At 39.4% G+C, this 13,862-nt stretch overlaps 2 protein-coding genes across 2 annotated transcripts in view; one reads left to right on the top strand and one right to left on the bottom strand.

The window, feature by feature from the left end:
- Positions 1–10,521: 10,521 nt before the first annotated feature.
- The window catches only part of SLC6A4 (solute carrier family 6 member 4), a 35,689-nt gene continuing 32,348 nt past the window's right edge, over positions 10,522–13,862 (bottom strand). Inside the window, exon 14 of the mRNA XM_035027651.1 lies at positions 10,522–11,152. Coding sequence (XP_034883542.1) covers positions 11,078–11,152 — 75 coding nt within the window. The 3' untranslated portion in view covers positions 10,522–11,077. The remainder of the gene's footprint in view (positions 11,153–13,862) is intronic.
- On the top strand, positions 11,340–12,906 carry LOC118025248 (ras-related protein Rab-11A-like). Its single transcript, XM_035027650.1, has one exon. It carries the CDS (start codon positions 11,433–11,435, stop codon positions 12,081–12,083), a length of 651 nt encoding a protein of 216 aa, XP_034883541.1. The 5' UTR covers positions 11,340–11,432; the 3' UTR covers positions 12,084–12,906.

Raw genomic sequence — 13,862 nt, 5'->3', positions numbered from 1 at the left:
GGACAGCATTCTTCTAGAAGCATAATGCTTCTACAGTAATGTCTACTTTTCACAATTAGATTTACCATGCACCTGGAAAGAATGTTTTATATAGTATAATATGGGGAGTAAGATCTTTTTCCAACTGGGGGTAGCAAATAGACTCATCGGTGAGTGAAAATTTGTTCAAATTAAAACCACAGTGAATACCACCAAACATCCACCGAGAATGGCAAAAATATTTAGGTACAATACTAAGTGTTGCTTTCGACATGGAGCAGTAGTCATCTATACTACCAGTGGCAAATGAACTTGTAGAACCTTTTTTGAAAACAATGTGGTGATGCACATTTTCTATAACTTGTGTTTTTCCACAGGTGCACCAGGAATTTTCATAATAGTGTTTTTCATCAAACCAGAAATAACCTAGAATGTCACCATTAGTAAATGAATCTGGTATCTGTATAAACACAATACAGTGAAAACACTAGAGCTACACACAATTGGGATGAATTTCACAGTATTGTAAGAAAAAGTAATTTGCTTTGTTATTTTTAAAAGAAGCAAAATGATACCATATATAGATACATGGTAAGTAAAACTAAGAAAAAGCAAGGAAATGATTGTTAGAGTCAAGATTCATGATACAAGAGAGGTACACACAGGGCTTCTAGATGCTGACAATGTTCCACTTCTTGACTTGGATGGTAGTTACTTGGCTGTTCTTCTCATTGTAAATACGTTTTATATATTCTGTACGTGTAATATATCTCAACATTTTTGTAATCTTATTTTTTTTTTAAGATTTTATTTATTTGACAGAGAGACAGCAAGAGAGGGAACACAAGCAGGGGGAGTGGGAGAGGGAGAAGCAGGCTTCCCGCGGAGCAGGGAGCCCGATGCGGGGCTCGATCCCAGGACCCTGGGATCATGACCTGAGCCGAAGGCAGACGCTTAACGACTGAGCCACCCAGGTGCCCCAACATTTCTGTAATCTTAAAATTTCTAATATATGAGTCAGAGGAACTGTTGGCCATCCTGGTTAATCTTAGTCATTTCTACAGGAAGTATCTATAAGAGGTTGATTTATAGAATGGCTTATGCACAGGGCGGCAGTTACTTGATAATGTATGATTTGAGCTAGTATAAATAAGAAATTCATTAAGTTTGTTGCTAGTTGTGTGTTCTTTTTTTTTTTTTTTTAAGATTTTATTTATTCATGAGAGAGAGAGAGGCAGAGGGAGAAGCAGGCTCCCTGCAGAGCGGGGAGCCCGATGCGGGACTCGATCCCAGGACCCTGGGATCATGACCCGAGCTGAAGGCAGACGCTTAACCGACTGAGCCACCCAGGTATCCCTGTGTGTTCTTTTTTAAGATTTTATTTATTGGGATGCCTGGGTGGCTTAATCAGTTAAACATCTGCCTTCGGCTCAGGTCATGATCCCAGGGTCCTAGGATCGAGTCCCACCTCGGGCTCCTTGCTCAGCAAGGAGCCTGCTTCTCCCTCTGCCTGCTGTTCCTCCTGCTTGTGCTCTCTCTTTCTCTCTCAGATAAATAAAATCTTTAAAAATTTTATTTATTTACTTGAGAAAGGGAAGGAAAAGCAGGCTCCTGCTGAGCAGAGAGCCCGATGTGGGGCTTGATCCCAGGACCCTGGGATCATAACCTGAGCCAAAGGCAGATGCGTAAGTGACTAAGCCACCCAGGTGCCCTTAGATGTGTTCTTTTACATGGATGTGAGGTCCATGGGGTGCCTGGGTGGCTCAGTCGGTTAAGTGTCCAACTCTTGGTTTCGGCTCATGTCATGATCTCCTGGGTAGTGGGATTGAGCCCCACATCAGGCTCCACGCTCAGCGGGGAGTCGGCTTGGGGGTTATCTCCCTCTGCTCTTCCTCTCACTTTCTCTCAAATAAATAAATACATCTTTTTAAGAATAAGTAAATAAGGTCCAAAATAATGTACTTAAATTTTACGAATTGATAAATAGCTGTTCCCCTGACTCAATTTTCAACAATACACAAGTAACTCAAAATGTTTTCATTTTCCTTCTCCCTCCCCTTGTTGACTCTCACTGCAGTCATATCAAATACATAGTGCTGTTTCATGATAACCATGCCTTCCCACATACTGGTTGCTTTGCCTAGAATGCCACCTATGTTTCTACCTAACTTGTTCCTTTTTTTTTTAAAGATTTTATTTATTTATTTGACAGATAGAGAACACAAGTAGGCAGAGTGGCAGACAGAGGGGGAGGGAGAAGCAGGCTCTTCACTGAGCAGGGAGCCAGACATGGGGCTTGATCCCAGGACCCCAGGATCATGACCTGAGTCGAAGGCAGCAGCTTAACTGACTGAGCCACCCAGGCGCCCCTACCTAACTTGTTACTTTTAAAACTGAACAAAAGTGGGGCGCCTGGGTGGCTCAGTCGTTAAGCGTCTGCCTTCAGCTCAGGTCATGATCCCAGCGTCCTGGGATCCAGCCCCGCATCGGGCTCCCTGCTCCGCGGGAAGCCTGCTTCTCCCTCTCCCCCTCCCCCTGCTTGTGTTCCCTCTCTCGCTGTGTCTCTCTCTGTCAAATAAATAAATAAAATCTTAAAAAAAAAACAAAAACTGAACAAAAGTGGTATTGCCTCCATAAAGGCTCTCTTAATACCGCTCTTTCAGCAGCACCTCTATCTTCTTTGCATTCTGTGCATTATGATAGTATGTTAGTTGTTGAAGGGCAAAGACCCAATCTCAACTTTATATGCCCAATGCCTACTCTAATGCAAAGTTTTGTTTCTTTTATCTTAATATCCCCTAAGCATTTCTTAAAATCAGAATTATTAAACTGGAATGACCTTAGAGATCATCTAATGTAACCCTTCCAATTTAAAATGTTTTTAATGCACTATGACATCATGTTTAAAAGCTGAGACTTGGAGGTCTAGGGTCTACTACTTACTAGCTGCATAGCCTTGGACAAATTAAGTTCTCTATGCTTCAGTCTCATTTGTAAAATGGGGATAATAAAAGTGTTTCTTTTGGGGCACCTGGCTGGCTCAGTCAGAGGAGCATGCAGCTCTTGATCTCAGGGTTGTGAGTTTGAGCCCCACATGGGATATAGAGATTACTTTTTAAAAAAATCTTAAGAAAATAAAAAATGAAAGTGTGTCTTTCATAAGATTGATGTGAGAATTGCTTAAAACAATGCATGCAATGCTGTGCCTGACATTAGTAAGCACCCAGTAAATATCAGTATTTGTCATCAGTTATATTATTACTACCCATGAGGAGATGGGGCTGGTGAAGTTGAGTGACTTATATAAGGTTACTTAGTTTAGTAGTTGCTGAGAAAGGAGCCCTTGTCTTCTCAATCCTGTCTGTTCTTTACATTGGTGCAGGGAAGGTTTTTGCTTTTGGAAAAATATATGACATCAGTCATACGATGGAGGGAAACTAGGCCAGATAAATGACATGAAATATGTATTTTCATGCATTTAGCAAGTTGAGGGCTATGTGCCAGATGTGTTAAATTCTTGTTCATTATGTTAAGAAGACAAAGCCTAAAAGAAGAAATAAGGAATAGTTAGCAGGAAAATTTGTGGGTTGGGAAAAAGAGTTTAAAAATATACTTAAGTTTCTCTCCTGGAAGATGCTTTCTTTATCCAAGCTCTGCCCACCCCATTATACTACTAATCCCCATCCTCACTTTGCCCCTTAAGAAAATATGATGGCTTTTTAAGGCTTTAATTATAACTATGAATGTAAACTGATCCTCTCCCCTTTTGATCATCCCTTCCCTAGCAATTCAGTCCATTAAGGGGTGCTGTGCAGGGTAAAAGCTATCATGGCCCAGAGCTGGGTGTCACTAAAACTCAGTGAAGAAAAGAATTATGTAGGCACAGCCTACACTCTGTGTCAGCCCAAATGAGAGTGGAGGGTAATCGTGCAGAGAGGAGGCCCATGCAAGAGGTTGAGCCCAGGTGTGGTCAAGAAGGCATCCATAGAGTGAGTGCAGTGTGACTGCCCAGGACGGTTGTCAGCCTGAGCAAGGTGAGAAGCGCATCCGTTCAGGGGACAATCCCAGCACCAGGTGTCAGAACCTGAGTGGGAGAAGGAGATCAGAAGCCGTAGACTATTGCTTACGTTCAGGGACACCGATCAAATAAGGAAATCTATTCAGGATAATGGGAACCAGGCTTCTCATTGTCCTAGAAGGGGTTATAAATATAAAGACAGAAAGTGAGAGAGAACTTTGCAGTGTTGGGTTAGAACTGGAGATACTGGTGTGAACTCAGTTTTCACAGTAGAGATCCAGAAATAATTAAGGAATGCAAGTGTGTGTGTGTGTGCACAAATACACACATGCACACACATACTTTTGTTCTGTCCAATGAGAGGACTTGGGATCAGTGACAGCCCAATAGCAATGATCATACCTACCCCCTAAATCTTGGTTTCTAAATACATCATTCACTAAAAGGAACCAGGGCTTCCTGGAGGGAAAGGCTGTGTCAGGGAAAGTACAAGATGCTCCTGGAACATTTTACTCCAGAAAGTAAGGAAGTGTTCTAAATGATGGGGACATGTCAAAGGGACAGCTTGCCAAGACTCTCACTGGCTCAGCATGGGATGATTTGAGCATCAAAATTAATGATTATAGTCCACTGAACAAAATAGGAATCCATAACAAATACATGAATAAAAGAGAAGGAAGGGGTTATTTGCACAATCTCAGAGGAACACTCCCTTACAAAATACTAATTAATTACAAAAAAGAAAAGAAACTTGACAGCGAAAAGCCTGGCAAACACCACCTTATTTGTGTGATTGAAGTTAACATGAATATGGGACAAATCAAATTGTGCTCCTCCAGATAGAGGAACACAGCATCATTCCCACGATATTTGCCAAAATACTTAGCCTGAATCTAATCATGAGGAATCCGTCTTCAAACAAATCAAACTGAGGGGCATTCTGCCAAATATCTGATTTGTAATCTTCAGAAGTATTGAGGTCATGAAAGTCAAGGGAAGACTGGGAATCTGTTCTGGCCTGAAGGAGACAAAAGCGACATGAAACTAAATGAAATGTGTGATTCTGGACTGGATCCTTTTGCTAAAAGGTCTGAGATTAAATGGTAGTGACGTATCAATGTCACTTTCCTGATTTTGATGGTTGTATTATGGTTATGAAGGAGAATGTCCATATTTGTTGAAAATACATCCCTCATGATTTTCATTTTTGAATTTAGGATCTGTGTATTTAGGCTTCTATGGATGATGATTTTAAAGATAAAGTGCAAATAACCTTTGGCTTTGAATCAGAAAGCCGAGGCGTAAGTCCTGTCCTGGAACTTTTCAGCCGTGAACTTGGGCAAATTAATTGACTTCTTTGAGCCTCAGTCTCCTCATCGGCAACACTAGGGAAATAACACCCAGAGTTCTGATGATCACGTGAGATGATATATGTGAAAACACATTATTAACTAAAGTTCTGCACAAATTGCAAAAATTGTAGTAATTTAGCTTTACTGAAATTTAATATTTTTAATTCTAGGTAGTTTTGATACTAAGTATTTGCAAATGACATGTAGTGTTGGGAAATTGTATAAATGTTTTGATAATGTACAGTTAAGATTAAGATTTTGGGCGCCTGGGTGGCTCAGTTGGTTAAGCAACTGCCTTCGGCTCAGGTCATGATCCTGGAGTCCCAGGATCGAATCCCACATCAGGCTCCCTGCTCAGCGGGGAGTCTGCTTCTCCCTCTTACCCTCCTCCCTCTCATGCTCTCTGTCTCTCATTCTCTCTCTCGCAAATAAATAAAATCTTAAAAAAAAAAAAATTTAAAAAAAAAGATTAAGATTTTTATCTTAACCTTAAGAGGTTGGAAGTTTTGTTTTTATTGTGAGACAGAACAAATCTATATATCATGATGTTAAGAGTTATTACAGTTGACAGTTCACAACATAAGGCATTTGCTGAGATCTCTCATCTAACCTGGACTGCGTAAATGAATACAGGGACATGCTATGCATCTTAAAGAGGGGATTCTACTTTTATACAAATAAAACTTAGTTTAGTTCTGCCACTAAAGTTTAAAAATGTTTTATGTAAAAAATAAATAGAAATTCCATTGTACCACTGTGGACAGAAGTGAATAGAAGAGGGAATTCACTTAATTGTAGTTGTAGGTAATGTGGAAGAGGAAAGTAAAGATGAAGGGAAAGAAATACCATTTATATAATTCAATTAACCATAATCAAGAACTTGAAGTACCTCACTGATATGTCCAACACATATAGTATCCTGAAAAATTGTTTGTAAATCAAATCCTATTTACTTTAAAGATTTATTTATTTGAGGGGCATCTGGGTGGCTCAGTTGGTAAGCATCTGCCTTCAGCTCAGGTCATGATCCCGGGATCCTGGGATCGAGCCCCTAGTTGGGCTCTTTGCTCAGCAGGGAGCCTGCTTCTGACTCTCCCACTCCCCCTACCTGTGTTCTCTCGCTGTCTCTCTCTGCCAAATGAATAAATAAAAATCTTTTAAAAAAAAAAAGATTTATTTATTTGAGAGAGAGAGTATGTGTGAGTTGGGGAGGGGCAGAGGGAGAAGAGAATCCCACTGTGTGCGGGGCTCATTGCGGGGGCTCAATCTCAGGACCCTGAGATCATGACCTGGGCAGAAATTAAGAGTCGGACACTCAACTGACTGAGCCAACCAGCGGCCCCAATCAAATCCTATTTTAAATGCCATTGAAGAAATAACTGCAAACTCTTGAAGTCCCTAATTTTATCTTTTAAAATATGCATTTTTCATAAATCAAGTTTCTCAAGGTGCACTTCTAGTATTAGAGTTTGAATAAGAAGTATCTTTCAAAATAGCTTTTTTTTTTCTTTTTAAGATTTTTATTCTTAAGTAATCTCTACACCCAACATGGGGCTTGAACTCAAAACCCTGAGCTCAAGAGTCACATGCTCTACCAACTGAGCCAGCCAGGCACCCCCAGAATAGCTTTAAAAAAAAAACCCTGAAAATGTTCTTATTTGGTTATAGTATTTTAGGTATTTTAGCATAAAGATGGGATAACTCCTCCTCCCCAAATATTTGTTGTTTGGGCTGTCAGTGTTTACAAACTGCTAGAAATAATGATCTACTATCATTTAGTTGAGCAATTTGGCATGGATATTGTGATGTGTTGGTAAGAGAAATACCATCTGAAATTCCAACTGAAATATATTGTGAATCATTAAAAAAAAAGACTTCTTCTCTTGAAAAGGTGAGTTATTTTGAAACACTCCGTTTAGAAACAATACTAAATAGGTCCCAATTATATGAAACAGAAGGACAGACATATTTAAGATTCCATCCTAAAATGTTTATCTTTTCCACTGAGGTAAATGCCCACTAAACCAATTGAGAGGAGTATTATTTCATTCTAGCAGAGGAAATAACCTCACCTTCATTTAGAAATTTCCAGATCCCAGGAAGAGCAGAGAAATTAGCTAGATCGCCAGGTTTGCTCTGCCTGTAATGTGGTTATCTAAACGTTAAAATATTGTTCTATCATTAAAATTTAGAGAGAGTTAAGCAATGAGGGGAAAGTAAGAAAAGAAAAAAATTTAGAAATTTGAAATACTCCATCTATGGAGCTACTTACGCTGAATTTTAATAAGATAATTTACTTATCTCTGATACTGAAAAAAAACTTCAAAAACCAGAATGTTTCAAGTGGACCAGAACAGCTTTCTACAGTTTAGGGATAATCTTTCTGCTGTAACATTTCTTTTCCCATATTTGATTTTATAAATTTCTCTCTCTGACATGCTTCTCAAATAAGCACTTTATAAACTCAACTTCCCAGTGAAGAGCCTTTTGTGTAACTCACCTTGTTTTAAATGATGTGTGAGCTCCATGATGACTTTAACGTATATAAGGCTTCCCACTGAGCATAGGACTATTTTGCTTTTATTACATTACTTAATTACTTATGGGATGACAGGTTGTAACATAGTCTCTCTGAGGAACCTACTGCTTTTCCCCACTACCCCCTGACCAAAAAAAAAAAAAAAAAAAAAAGGAATGAAGAGAAGGATAGTGAAAAATGTCCTCTGATTACTGCTGTGTTTAATGACACCATTCTGAACAATTCTGGTATCTTAAGCACCAGTTGTTGATTTATGAGTAGGGGAGTCGGGATGTGCTAAGAAGGGAACCAGGCTTGGATTGTACGATTCTGTAGCTAAGCACTAAGATATGGGTAAGAACACCACAGTTAAGCCATTGCCTTCCATAGTTTTAAGCTTTGCTCTGACGGTGAACCCCCAAATCAATTATACAATAGGTAGAACATTTCGGGTCACTCCTTCCTACTTATCAGAGAGAATACGATTGTAATTCTAGGAGAGTAATCTCCCTTTTCAGGCGTGGAGGTGGGGTGGATGGGTTAAATGGAAATTCATATTTAAGCTTAAATTTTGAGATTGGTATTACAAGTTAACAAGCTTAGTAAAGAGGATGGTGAGGGAGTGACTCATCTCACCAAATAACTTTTTTTTTTTTTGCCTTATTGTGAGATTTCATTATTTGATTTGATTTTCGCTAGTTGATTTTGGAGCTATTCTGTTGACTTTGTGCTTGTCAGGGTCTTCATCTCCAGATGGGGCAGCCAGGGCAATGAATTTAGGTTATAAGTCATATGCGTTCTGAACAACTAATGGAATAAATTTTAAATAGGTTGTAAGTTTTCTGGAAGGGAGATGAATTCTTTGGCTTCATTGCTTATCAATATAGGAAACAACCTTAATCAGTTGAATTGCCCTCCATGCCTTTATCTTGTGTCTTGCCTATTTCTTGGGTATTTCTTACTAATAATATCACAGCAAAAAAAAATTAACTTCAGTACTCAAATGACCTTACAATTCAATTCCATTTTTATTCTTTACTTTTATGTAAATACTGCATTAGATGTAAAAGTTCTTTAAAAGATTATTTTAAAGTCCACCTACCTACTTCTAAGTTTTCCTTTAAAAAAAAATCCATAATAGTAAATAGGCATCAAGTAAGTGCAAACCGTGCAGAACAGAGATTTTGTTATTTTTTTTTAAGTCCAGTGAAGTCTGAAAACTTTTCAAAACACCTATATAATTCCCTCAGCACCTGGCTTGGCAAAACTCTATTCTGTTTGAAAAGTGCTTTTTAAAAAATGATGTCTTTGGAACATGCGTAAGTGTGTGTGGGATGGAAAGAATCCATATCTGAATATCTTTATAAAGTAGTTCTTAAAATTTGCAAAGCCATTTACCACTGGATCACGCTGCCGCTTCTACATCCCCTCTCCTTTCAGCGCACTAGAAAGCAAAGAGAATGGAAATAAGGTAGCATGAAGGAATGAAAGAGCGAAGATAATGAAGGTAGGTCAGTGAGGGACATTTTTTAATCCCTCTTCTCTTTTCCTCTAATATTTTGGGAAACTTCTCAGCAGCTCACATCTATAAGGAAAATATCCTGCTGGGAGAAGCAAAGAATCAGAAATAGAAGAATGTAAGGGGAGTACAAGAAGATGGCTGGGGCAGAGATTGTTGGGGAAAGAAGCCGAGAGGAAGATCTGTAATTGGATAAAAACCAAGCTTCTGCTATATGGGTCTTCTTTCTATAAGGTGGTTGGAATTAAATGCTATATATAGAGGACCGAAATGATGTGGGGCAAGATGATTGAGTTCTTTTATCATCGACTAGGCTTTATTCCCTTCAAGATTTTGGTGAGGAAATCTTGCACTACAAGGTAAATTTACTTCTTTAGTTATGCATCTGAAAGTCACAAGCCACTCAAGATCAAATTTACTTGATCTGTATTCAAGGCTTTATGTGGAATGCAAGGTTGTTCATTTAACTGACCCTTTTCCAGTTAGCCTCAATCTTGAATATTAGCTGGAGGGCTCACAATCCTGGTGGTCAACCAGGAAGTGTTAGGGGAATTCCATTTAAGGCCAACCCATAGTCTCCAATTACTTCTAGATTGAGGGTGACCTTGGTTAAGGTCAGGGTGCCAGACTCTATACCCTATAAGCAAGAACTGGATTTATCCTCTCTTCACAAAGCAAGGTAACTTGAGCGGTCAAACCCGGTAATTTGAAACAGGGCTTAAACCAGATAGTCAACTGAACACCGAAGACACATTTGTCAGTATCCGTCTTCAAAGCAGTTTACGGCCAAGCCACAGTCACTAATGAAATAGGCCAGATTTGCCTGTGGAACATTATCCTGAATGTTTAACTGGCAGAGACAGGAAGATGGCAATGAAGTGCAGCAAATGCTAAACACCAGCCCATAAAGGAAGGTGCGCACTAAAGCGGGGTCATTGGAGAAGGCGAAGTTGGCAGTGATACCCTTATAATAACATACATACGCATTTGAGTAGGTGGAATTGTTAATGTAAGAAAAATTAGAGGAAATTCATATAGTTTGTAATGGGCCCAAAGTATTGGACCAGAGACAAGGATACACTGAAACAACAGTATACACAGACACACATGCTCACGTGAATACATTATTTTTCCATTTAGTTTCTACCTCTCCCTCTGCTGACTCCACAACAGCACACGGGTTACAGGGTTCTAGTAGATTCCAGCTACAGAATTCTATGCTACTCAGAAAATATATGGCTAGCAAAACGGCATCCCTGTTTTCTCCTACGTGGTTTATGCACTCATGAACAGTGAAACCTTTAGAAGCAATGGATGTCAGATACCAATGATCATAACAAGAAATGACACAGGAGACTTGTACAAACTTGCTTCTCAGCCTAATCCTAACTGATTAGATGGTGGCTTCCATCACCTCCATACACACCCTCACGCGTCCAAAATAGTCCAGTTTAGCTGTGTCATAGAGCTAACGTGGTGATATGTCCAGGAGATTTCCCAGAAACAAGTAGTTGGAGGCCATAAGGGTCTGGGCACCATAGTCTTTTGGGACTGTCTCTCCATGAAGAAGGCCCTTCCATTGTCAGGCGTAGCTGGAAACTTGTTCATTCTGAGGGGAGAAGGCGAGGCATGACTTGTCAGAACCAGAGGAAGAGGTTGTTGGGAAGCCATTTTCCCCTCACTGAAGCTTGTTATATGGCATTCAAGTGGATGTCCCCATAGGGAATTTCTGTCGCTGTTTCTGGAGTGATACCTTTAATAATACGCTGTTGGGAAGAAAATACAACGTTACAAACACTCATAACAGTACTGCAAAAATATTTCAACATTAATATTAAAACATTTAAATAGCATTTTAATGGCATTTACTAGTAAGTGGGAACAGTCTCACTGACTTTCCTTAAGAAAATAATTCCCGAGGAGCAGGGAGGGGTTCTTTACCCCGTCGGGCAGCTGAAGCTCGGCTCTCGGGCTACCCCTGCAGCGACGCCCCCTGGTCCCACCGATACCACTGCTGCTCCCGCCCCTTCGCTCCTCGGCCACGCAATGGGCACCCGCGACGACGAGTATGACTATCTCTTCAAAGCTGTCCTTATTGGAGATTCTGGTGTTGGAAAGAGTAATCTCTTATCTCGATTTACTCGAAATGAGTTTAATCTCGAAAGTAAGAGCACCATTGGAGTAGAGTTTGCAACCAGAAGCATCCAGGTTGATGGGAAAACAATAAAGGCACAGATATGGGACACGGCAGGGCAGGAGCGATACCGAGCTATAACATCAGCAAACTATCGTGGAGCTGTAGGTGCCTTATTGGCGTATGACATTGCTAAACATCTCACATATGAAAATGTAGAACGATGGCTGAAAGAACTGAGAGATCACGCTGATAGTAACATTGTTATCATGCTTGTGGGCAATAAGAGTGATTTGCGTCATCTCAGGGCAGTTCCTACAGATGAAGCAAGAGCTTTTGCAGAACAGAATGGTTTGTCATTCATTGAGACTTCCGCTCTAGACTCTACAAATGTAGAAGCTGCTTTTCAGACAATTCTGACAGAGATATACCGCACTGTTTCCCAGAAGCAAATGTCAGACAGACGTGAAAATGACATGTCTCCAAGCAACAATGTGGTTCCTATTCATGTTCCACCAACCACTGAAAACAAGCCAAAGGTGCAGTGCTGTCAGAACATTTAAGGCGTTTCTCTTCTCCCCTAGAAGGCTGTGTATAGTCCATTTCCCAGGTCTGAGATTTAAATATATTTGCAATTCTTGTGGTCACTTTGTGTTTTATTACTTCCTCATACTTACGAATTTTTCCATGTCTTAAGTCTTTTGATTTTAGCTTTATAAAATCATCCACTTGCCCCGAATGACTGCAGCTTTTTTTCATACTATGGCTTCACTAGCCTTAGTTTAATAAACTGAATGTTTGGATTCCTCAGTTACTGTTTACTTTTCATCATGGAAGCCTGTCACTGTAGAACATACTAGAACTTGATCACTTGAAGCTCAGACCTATTGGTCTTGATCAAATCAAACTAAGAAGACTTTAGAAGAAATAAGCTATCATTTTGCCACAGAGCAGCTTATAATGAGCAGCTTACAATTCATACACTCTTCTCTCAATGCAGTGTATATTTCCACAAATCTAAGAATTGCCCTATAAACATAGCAGGATTTTGAGAGCTTGAAAATTTTCCATTATTCTGGAAGTCAGTTTCTAAAATGCCTTAATAAGGTTAAGTAGTTTAGTAAATTTTGTCTTTTAATTTTTGTAAGCATCAGAGTTGATTAGAGAGGGGGACACTTTTTTCTGAATAAGAATTATCTTAATAAACAAAAGACTGTTTATGGTTTCAGTAGCAGTGTGGTTATGGAGCCATATGTTAAACAATGCTGCCTGGCAGGCTGGGAACTTGAGAGACCGGTGGAATTCCATCTGAGATGCCTCTGTTGCAATGATCAGGCAGCCCAGATCACTGAACTCATCTAATTTCCCCAGCAGTAGATTATGTGGCATTTTATTGCTCAGGTTTAATGCTGTATCAAATTGTGAAGTGTTAATTTTGTCTTAAAACCTTCCAGTAAATGAAATGCAACCTAGTTTTATCACCGTATCTATCAGCAGGCATGGATAATTATTTTAACTATGCTGATTTTTGAGTTTTGCAGTATATTATGGAATACAGTCCAGTTAAATATCTGGTTTCAGTAGGTCTAAGGAATATAGTGAGAGGTTAATTTCTGCTCAAGTGGTACCACTTAAAGGCATGTATTCTAGTACGTAGTACCTTGAATTTAAATAGAATGCATTTAGGCATTATACAAACCTGAACTACTTTCTCCCCACTACGTTATTGAAATCAGTGGAGCAACTCGTTTCCCATTTAGAAATGTGCACACTAATACTGAGTTTTACTTTGTTGTGGATAATATTAAGCACTTACTCTGCAGTGTTCTGAAAGTTGTGTCAACTGAATTGATACCATTCAGGATGGTGGAATATCCCCCAAGTACAAAAATACATGTGTTTGGGCTTGCATAGGTTACTATGTTTCATAGTTAATCTGTCTTTTGCGGTGTTCATGACGTGTGGGGCACATGACGTGTGGGGCACACGGAAGGCATTGCTGTGGTCAGTCTTTTGGTTTTCTTCTGTAGCCATTTATTATTTTAGAGTATTGGTTGGTTATGAAGATACTATTATCTATTTGTAAATCGCTACTTTGTATTTTATGCATGCTCTGTAACTTGATTTATTTTTATCTTTATTTTATTTTTTAGTTATTGATTTGGAATATATTCACATTCTAATAAAGTTATAGGGGGAAAGAAAAAAAAGAAAATAATTCCCGGGGAGTGCGGGGATGGGTTAGCCCGATGATGGGTATTAAGGAGGGCACGTATTGAATGGAGCACTGGGTGTTATACGCCAACAATGAATCATGGAACACTACATCAAAAACTAATGAT

Source organism: Mirounga leonina, unplaced genomic scaffold (genome assembly GCF_011800145.1).
Source record: "Mirounga leonina isolate KUSES-001 unplaced genomic scaffold, KU_Mleo_1.0 Mir_200, whole genome shotgun sequence".
Taxonomy (NCBI): domain Eukaryota; kingdom Metazoa; phylum Chordata; class Mammalia; order Carnivora; family Phocidae; genus Mirounga; species Mirounga leonina.
Note: the sequence above shows the minus strand (reverse complement) of the source record. Positions and strands in the feature narration are given on the sequence as shown.